The sequence below is a fragment of the Chanos chanos genome, chromosome 9, assembly GCF_902362185.1.
Source record: "Chanos chanos chromosome 9, fChaCha1.1, whole genome shotgun sequence".
Taxonomy (NCBI): Eukaryota; Metazoa; Chordata; class Actinopteri; order Gonorynchiformes; family Chanidae; genus Chanos; species Chanos chanos.
The window spans coordinates 20686586-20696622 of record NC_044503.1 but is presented as its reverse complement, the minus strand read 5'-3'; the positions used below and the strand labels follow the sequence as shown (position 1 = coordinate 20696622).

Here is a 10037-nt window from a genome sequence, read left to right as displayed (position 1 = left end):
ATCATGCAAAGATCTTTGGGGAGCATATGATTCTACATCTCATACATATCTAACCTTTTGGGTGTGATATAAAAGAGAGACTCTTATTACTCTTTATTTTAGAGATACGCCACTGCTGTGTGCTTTTTCAGCAGAAAAACTCTCTTTTTTTTAAATATCATCTTTCTGAGCTATACTAATAATCCATTTGGTGTAGGGTGACTGTTTATGACATATTGCTACATCACAAAATATTTGGGTTATTAGGCAAGATATTCTGCAGCTTCACTGTATTACTAATGAAAAGTAACATGATGTGTCACTGAGAGAATGAACAACAGTCACTACATGCAGTTTGTTACAAAAGACACAGGATATTTCAGAATTCAATGAGTCCATTTTTGTGTGTGTGTGTGTGTGTGTGTGTGTGTGTATGTGAACATTGGATGTTTGTGTGTGTGTATTTATAAAACTTCATTAATCTGGCAGTCAAAATCAGACATTTCCTGAAATACTATTTACACACAATCTGCACAAAAATGTGTGACATTTGAACAATCCCAGTGTATAAGAAATCAAATTTCTTTTCTGAGGAATAATTTGGAAGGGGCAAGCAAGCTTTGATAGGTCTTTGAGCCTTCATTTTCAGTACAACTCACCCCTAAATTTCACGCCCATGCAGGACTCTAGTTGAAGCAAGCCCACCCCAAAAGTCACTAAACTTGAGCTTGTAGCCTCTTTGTGTCTGTTTAAAGCTGTCTAGGACAATTCAAAATGTGTGTATTTACACTGATTTGAGCAGAACCAAATGTTGGCTACTGCCTTTACTGTAAAGATTTTTTTCACACTGACAGTTTGCTGTTATACTTTGTTGTAATTTAATCTTCTTGTGCTTTCAGTTCAGGAATTGTTGCAATTGTTTTCCGTCTTTCACGATATACTGCATATCTTTGATTATTTTTTCACGGATTTGTCAACTGGTTTTGACGGAAATGATTTGTAGAGTATGAGCCCATGAGCTCATGCCATGGCATCAGTGCAGACTCTCCCCGATTTCAGGATTGCGCAATGTCATGTGTGACTCACTTCCAGCCAGTAGCTTTAAAAGAGCAGCAGTCACACAGTGTCACATTATCGCCTGTGAGTGAGGACGACACACTGTAAACACAACTCCTTCAGACAGAAGTGTAGTTTCAGCACAAGAACTACTGGATACATCTCCACTGAACAGACCTTTTACAAAAATTAACTTCAGCTGTGCTGGTTTAACATCACTGTTGGTCACTTCACTCTGAAATCAAGATGAACTTCTGCTCTTCTGTCATTGTATTTGTGGCAGTTCTGAGTATTACTGAGGGTAAGTTGATATTTGATATCTGTATTTGATATCTGAATTTCTAAATTTCACCTGTGATAGGTTAAATATAATGCGTGTAACTACATGCAGAATTCATTTTTGGTCTCTAAGTATTCTCCAGTCAAATATCTTCTGCTGCACTTGCAGTTGCATTTCTCATACTTTCATCCATATTGTAAAGATCACAAAATCCTCCATAGCATTATTCTTAAAAAACGATTGTTATTTTCAACTTTCCACAGGAATGAGTTTGACGGGCGTAGGAGCTGACCCTCGCTGTCGCTGCATTGAGACTGAGAGCAGGTTTATGGGTAAACTCATTGAGAAAGTGGAGCTGTTCCCTCCAAGCCCACACTGTAAAGACACAGAGATCATGTGAGTCCTACTGTTTTGCTGTCTCTCTGCTTCATAGTCACAGTCAGTCATCAGCTCTTTACTGTTCAGCTGTTCCCGGAGTAATAAGGAAGAGGGAAATGGCTTGTTTAATCTTCAGAGTGGTAGATTTTCATGAATCTATTCCCATGTCCTACAGGCAATGGCATAATCGTAGTACAGAGGTGTTTTGTATTTGGATATGTTACGTCCCAGCTCTAGGGGTACTGGGTGCAACATAAAAGTGACCGAGACCATATGATTGCCAGTGATATTTACAATTTTATTTACACAAAAATAAAAGAAAAGAGAGGGGAGAACAGCGTCGGGGTTTGCCCAGGCCAAAATAATAACCAAAATGAAAACTAGCTATTTTTAAAAAAAGAACTACCTACTCTAACAGAAAGAAAAGACAAAATAAAGACAAACCTTACACTAACTCCCTATCTAACAAAAAACAGGAGAAAACGATAAAGGTAACAGAAATGTCAGCTCACCCCTACAGCTCCCAGGGCGGAAACAGAACAGATGTTAACCGCACAACAAAAAAAAAACTACGAACACTCTTATGGCACGATTTTAAACAACAGAAACTAACAGAACACTCACACAATTAACAAACGGTTTCTTTTCTACAGGAGGAACACTTAACAAAAAACACATAACCCACTAATCCAATACAACAAAATCTCTCTCTGTTTGTTCTGTTTTAACTGGTCTTTTTCTCTTAAACATCCTGCAGTGCCACTCTGAAGCACAGTGGTGACAAGATTTGTTTGGATACCACTGCCCCCTGGGTTAAGAAGGTCATTGATAAGAATCCTTGCCAAGTAAGTAGTGACCATTTACCATGTTCGCTATGTTAGGAGACACTGATTAAAAAAGTGCTATGGTGTAACGACAGTCTGTGGACCCGACTAACTGATACAAAGCACTGATAAACAAAAAGCTGATTGTTAACAGTCACTCTGCAGTCTTTAATTGTTAACTTAGTCAAATATATCAATTTTCATGGTTTTTCTTCTGTGTCTGTACACAGACTCTACAAACTGTTAAACCGTAAGTGGAATTAACACTTTTGGACTTTTATTTTGTAGCAAGAAGCCTTGAGCTCATGCCAGACAGCTGGAAGGATCACATCAGGTCTGCTGCCAAAAACTGTGACCTCGCTCTGGAGTGTAAGGGAACGGAGAAGATCTCAGGATTGTCTTTGGAGGCTGTTGTTTTAAAGACACTGTCACCAGAGATTTTTATCAACAAATGAGAACCACAACAAATACAGCATTAATAACAACATGCTTCCCATATTTATGAATGAAGAATTTAGCAGTATTTATGCATTTCAGTATTTAATCAGAAACTGTATTAATTTATTTATTGTTATTTATGATCTGTGTTGGGATCACTGGCTTAGAGCACAGCTGGTCTGTGTTCATATACCTGCTTTTGGGATGTCAGCCATATATTTTAGAATTCATGACCAACTGTTTATATTTTTAGGACCATGGCCCATTGTTGAATTGTAATAAACTGTGCTCAGATTTAAATCAGTGTCATTTAAATTTCCAACCACATTTTTTCCCCATCATTTCCATATCCAACAAATTCTTCTGATGCTTAAATATGTCATAGTGAAAAAAATGACATACTTAAAAAAGAAAGAAAGAAAGAAAGAAAGAAAAGCTAAGAGATGGGAAATTTTTGATGAGCCATTAAAGAATAAAAGGAGATAACTAGAAATCACCAGTTCCTTAAAACTTTCAAATCACACCCTTGGTAGAATGAGAATAAAGCCTGGTCAGCAGGTAACCAAATCTATATAACAATAAAAACTAAAAAAAAAAAAAAAACACCCACCAAATATATATGTAGGAATCTCAACACTACCACCATAAGCTTGGGAACACATACTTTTTAATCAAATATTTAATAGTTTTGTCACGCTGGTGGTGTGGTGCAGGACCCAAGTGCAGAGACACGATGATGAAGGTGACAAAACGGAGGACTTTACTTAAAATGAAGATCAAAATACAAGTACAAACTGGAACAAAAACCGATGACAAAAAGGTGCAGCATAACAGTGTGCTCTAAAACACAAACAACGATAGACAAGAGACAAGGGAAACACAAGGGCTTAAATACAGAGGGAAACTAAACAGGGGAAACATGATTGGTCCAAATTAACAAGGTTAATAAACGAGACAAACAGGAACAGGTGAGGGGCAGAGACAGACAGAACAGGAGCACAGAGACATATCAAACTAAAAGTCCAAAAGATGAGGTGCAGGCTGTGACAAGTTTAAGAGATATGCAAAACAAAGAAGCCCCAACTCCACTTATAGACGTGCTTGAGGCATGGGGAAAAGAGTAATGTAACAACATTGATCCTTTGGCGTACCAGGGTGGCTTTGAAACTAGACTGAGACGTTTTTAAAACATAAGAAATATTATTTGTGAAGGATATGGTGTCTCAGACACTCCACCTCCCCCACTGGCATCCTACTCTGTCAGGGATAGAAACACACACTGTGGGAAATTTGGTCAGCATGGTTGGCTCGTATATCAGGTATTTGCTGGGAAACATCAGACTTGGATAGTGATGAATTCATTAACAAAATAGATTTATCAGTGACTTGTAATTTTGGATGGATCTTTAGTGGTCAGGGCCTTTATTTACCTCAACTGAAGAGAGAACCAGGCCTTTATTTGAGACAGGCTATTATTAGAGACATTATTTATGATTTGTCCTTTTTTAGTAGTGTATTTTAGTAACGCACCGATACTACTCGTTGATACTTGTATCGGCTGATACAGCATGGTGAACACTCGTACTTGGTATTGGCATCATAATTTAATGCTTCCAATTACGAGTACATTGATGCATAATGACGAAGACTGTAAACTTGCTGCGAAAGCCCTAGAATTGCAATCAAACTTGGAATCATGTCAGCTATTTGGAATATCTTTAAACTTAAAAAAACAAAGACAGCAAAACTGCTAATTGTAATATTTGTAATATTTGCAAGGGGAAGCACATATACAAAGGACTACAGCAGCTTGATAAAATATTTAAAGAATCATCATTCTAGAGCACTGGAGAAGAAACGCAGTCCAATTCCCTCCTTGGCTTCCACAGCTCGGAAATTTCTGTCAGTGCCATGCACTAATGTTGATGGCAAACGACTCTTCAGCGCAGCTTCTGAAGTTGTTAACGAGAAAAGAAACCGACTTATGTGTGAGAGAGCGGAAATGCTTCTCTTTATTAAGAAAAACCTTCCCCTTATATTTACATTTACCCAGCCAAGCCAGATATGGTAAGCTACATTTGTTGTCAGTTAGCCAAACTGTTTGTAGCTGGCTGCTGGCTTTGTGAGAAGGCACTTAAACATTTCTGTGTTTAGAATAGCAGACATTATCTTTGAGTAACTATAGAACTTCTTTCATGAGTTTACCACTTGAGCCTTTCTGTATTTTGAGGTTTTTTTTTCTTTCTTTCTTTCTTTTTTTTGTACCCAGCCTGAATTTGGAACCGGCCTTTATTTGCCCAAACAGGTAGGATCCCCAGCTATAATTCGACCCGAATATATGTAATTCAGTAGTTAAAGACCCAGCCACTATTTGAGGATTTACAGTATCATCCTACTTGTACTTCACCCTCACTTGTACTATGTCAATAAACAATGTCAGTTCATGCTCAGTCAGTCCAACAGCAGCACTGAGTTGACCTGCAGGTTGGCCAAGCTCACACACACGTACACACACACACACATACACACACAAACACACACACAGACAGACATACAAGCACACTCACGCGCACACACAAACACACACACACACACACACTCTCACTCCCTTGTCTCTCCCTCACTCTCTTGACTGTCAGTGCAGTGATATCTTGGATTCAGAAAATGCAACCAAGCCGATATGAAAATCCATGTCATTGCACTATGACAATCACATTGCTTGAGAAAATTTAAAAAAAAAAGAATGGGTTTTCTATTTTGTATTTGTTATGATTAGTTAGAATCTCATTTTTTTCCAAATAAGGCATTCCCCATTCATGCACACCCCTAATTCTGACTAGACATTATGGGAATCACAAAGTGAATCACAGTTTTTGTAAGTTCTGATTAAATGATTATAAATTTCTCATAAGTGTGAGTTTATTGTATTTCTGGAATAACTGTGTTCAGGTTCAGATCTGTGTCACTGCAATTTCCTGTGACTTCCTTTTATTATTTTCAGAGTGAGAGACAAGCAACAGATTCAGTGAAAGACAAAATAAGAATTCCAGAATGAGAAAATGAGAAAAGCTAAGAGGAAATGTTTTTGAGTCATTGATGAAAAAAATAGAAATCACCAATTCCTCAAAACTCTCAACTCATCCACTCTGTTCCATGGAGATAATATCCAGTAAGTCCAACCATATGCGGAATGAGACCAGTGGTGACAGTGGGTATGTGACCAAAACAGGAGAATTTGCAGCATCTGCATGTACACTGAAAATTCATACCATAAAGTACAGAACAGTGTAGAGCAAAAATGAAGCACATAATCAGTCTGAACCCTTATGCTGGACAACAGTGAAGTAAAATGTAAAATACGTACACAGAACACAACACTCCACACACACACACACACACACACACGCACACGCACACACACACACACACACCAACGCACTCACACACACACACACACACACACACACACACACACACCAATGCATACACACAAACAGACACACACACATGCACTACATGTAATGGACCTGGTAGTATTGGCTTTTTCAAAACTACACAGAGCTTTCGCTTCACTGACATGCTGACATGACATGGTGTGTTCGCTGTCACTTAACTGAGGAAAACATAACTCTTTCTTTGGAGCATAGTTCTCTTAACTAGCCAGCCTGGCTTGCTTCTGCTGACAAGCCACCTTTCAACTTAAGTGCTAGCGTTAGCATTAGCTGCCCCAGCACGTTAGCTGCCCCAGGACTGCCCGTGCCACCCCCGGCCAACCTGCTGGCCCCGTCAGTGGCCCTAGAGGGGGAAGACTAGGAGGGTGGATCAGACAGACAACTTAAGAAGTCTCCAAAACCCAGGAGTGAACCAGAGACCTTTAGATCTTCAGTCTAAACATTCACCCAGCTGAGTTATTCCAGCACATTAGGTCCTCACATTGAATCCTGACATCTCGACTCAATGACATTCACTTCTCCATATATTTTCTGGCCATTTCCTCAACTGATAGTTTCCAGTACACACACACACACACACACACACACACACACTCACACTCACACACACACACACACACACACACATCTCTAAAAATGTCACTATTTGACAGCTGATTTTACACTGTCAGTTTCCTACTCAGCCCAAGCCACTCCATACATAAGGCTGTAACCAGCAGGAAAACAGGACATGATTTCTACTTTGAGGTAACGTAACCAGAAATTACAGGGATGAGTCAGTTATCATCTTTGTAATACCGCCTTCTGGTGGTCCACATCCAGGATAACAGAAAAGGAATAACCCAGCAGTATTAGAAAGCAAAAGAATGGCCTCTGACCTCTATCAAAGTCCATATTAGCAGTGATTAAAACAGCTGTCAAACCTGCAGATTCCAGAGCATAGTCCGCCATCCCAATCCTGTCAGCTCTGTGCAGACTCTATGAACAATCTGCTCCACCTCTTAAAACACATTCAAACACTTCAACAGCTATTTAAACAGAGAACACTTCAAAACAACCCACACTCATTCTAATACAAGACACTGCAACCATGGTTCACTGGTATAGTCCAACCAGTCACTAGAAAAACACACAAAATTATTCACATAAATGAATGGTTTATGGTTAAATGAGATATTCAGACGTCAGATTTCTTACCACAGTATCAAGCTTCTGTTTTTCTCTTTCTTGTTTTAGCTGACTAATCTCTCTCTGACACAATGCGCATACACAAATATTTAAATGATTAAAATACAGATACATCTGATCATCTTAATAGTCACTCCCTGTCCCTCTCTCACTGTATATTTATCTGTCTCTCACCACTAATTTCTCCACATCTTTGCTTGCTTTAGTCTGAGTGAGGGATGTAGAAACAGAAGGGCACCAGTACCATACACCTGAGGACAGACATCACAGCTCATTTTCTACACACACACACACGATTATACTGCTCATAACCTACAGATAACACATGACAGCCTGTTTCAAATAAACATCTAAGACAGTGTATTCAGTCTGTATGGTCACATATTTGGACTGTGTTTCTGCTGTGTCCACACCAATAGGAGTACACTTTACACACACGGGGACTTGGACGCATATCACCTACTAAACCACATCCACATATCAACCACATATCACCTACTAAAAAACAGATATTTCCACTGACTGACTGCATAAAAAACTCACCAAAAATCATCAGAGAGATGAGGAGGAAGAGAAGGGTGGTCTTCCACACAGCAGCGGTGCGTCTGCGCAGAGACAGAAACCAGTTGATGACAATTACACTGTGATCAGACACACTGTGATCAAGCCCCCCACCCAAAAAAAACAACTAAAAAACTCCTCCAGTCAGACAAACCGGAACCTGTACTGACTATGTACATTCACTTCAACACTACACTCATACCACCGTATGTCTTGCTCTCCATATAAAACCAAACCAAATTTACCGTCTCAGCAGAAATACATGTAGCAGAGACAATCCAGAAGTCAGACTGGACCAAGCTGTGAGCAACCAGAAGTAGAACGTTGCCAAAGAACTTGCTGAGGAAGCAAAAAAAATACAAAAAAGTGAAAGGAAGACTTAAAATATGACCGTGTACATCAGTGATGCTCATACACATCAGTGATAATGACTATTACCATCCTCACCTCTTCACCTCCTCAAGGAGTTTTACTCTTTAATACAAGCATTTGTTCCCCTCACTCAGAAAACCATTTTTACACTAACTGAACATGTCAAATAACACATCACAGTTTGTGGGAAAAATGTAATGTTCCTGTCAAATTAAAAATGGGTTTGACAATTCCAGCATTTGAGTCTAACCTGGAGAAGGGAATGCCTCTGAGAATATAATCTCTTCTTGTGCAGGAGACTGGGCCAAACCTACAAACAGGACACATCATATACATTATGAAAAATGTCTCCTCTGCTGGTATCACAGGATGGTAACACTTTCCCACTGACACAGACTGGTCTGTATCATTTATAATGTCAAAAACACAACCGTAACTGGGAACATTCTGTTGGAGAAATGGAAGAAGGCCTCTGAATGTTGAAGCCAACGGAAGGGGGCCTCTGTATACCAAAAAAGGGAAAATGCAAGGTCATGAAGATATGAAGGCAATATGAAAAGGGTAAATTTTAGGTCACAGTGACAGGGAGGCATAAGTAATGGCCAGAATGTAGTTGCTTCAGTATCCGCCTTGCATGGACTAGCCCCACTGTTTGAAAGATAACACCTGCATTAACTGTAGAGTATCTGAGGTGAGATGGGGACATGGTTGAGCATCTGAGGTAAGATGAGGACATGGTTGAGTATTATTTTTTTATTTATCAGAGAAGGAAAACCTGAGAAATAGTGGTGTATAGAACAATGAATTCTGGGAAAATTCGGGGAAAGTTCTTGAAGCGATGGGGTTGGACCATGCAAAAACGGATGATGTAAGGGGTGTTACCATATTACCACATAACAATTCACTTTCATATTTTGAAAAAACTGGGTCAAACTCTATTCTGATTTAGGGCAAACAATGAACATGAACAAGACGAGCTGCATGAATGAGATTTGCTGGATGAAAAAGACAAGTTGGTCCCATATTTAGGCTTCCTGACACAGACAGAGCAATAAGAAGCGGTGATTTTGAGCAAACAATGAATGACAGTGGAACAGAACTCTGCGTTGTAAAATTTTCAAGGTTACACACACACAGACACACACACACACTGAAGTACCTCAGTAGGTTTTCACTGCAGGATGTTGGCCAGTAGAACCAGTGGAGCTGGTGCTGGTCGAGTTGCTGGTATTTGGGTAATATCCACTTGAAACAAGTCGCTCACTGAATCTTGGCATCTCTAATACACACACAAACACACCAACATGGTGTCCTGAGAAATCGGAATAAACACACCGATTGTTCATGCCCTGAAAATCAGTTCACAAATACCGAATCCTGGACAAGCACCACCAAGCGGCTAACGGGATTTAACTACCACGATGGCATTTTGCATTTGCACGGAAAGAGGTGAGTCAAAGCCAAAGTAAGAAATGTAATAGATATAAAATATGAATGGATACACTGAAT

The 10037-nt window shown here is 39.4% G+C and overlaps 1 protein-coding gene across 1 annotated transcript; it reads left to right on the top strand.

Annotated features, from left to right (window-relative positions):
* The first annotated feature begins 1269 nt into the window (after positions 1-1269).
* On the top strand, positions 1270-6768 carry LOC115821466 (interleukin-8-like). Its single transcript, XM_030785292.1, has 4 exons — positions 1270-1336; positions 1579-1711; positions 2451-2538; positions 6616-6768. The coding sequence occupies exons 1-4, from the start codon at positions 1282-1284 to the stop codon at positions 6766-6768; spliced, it is 429 nt and encodes a 142-aa protein (XP_030641152.1). The 5' UTR covers positions 1270-1281.
* The last annotated feature ends 3269 nt before the right edge of the window (positions 6769-10037 follow it).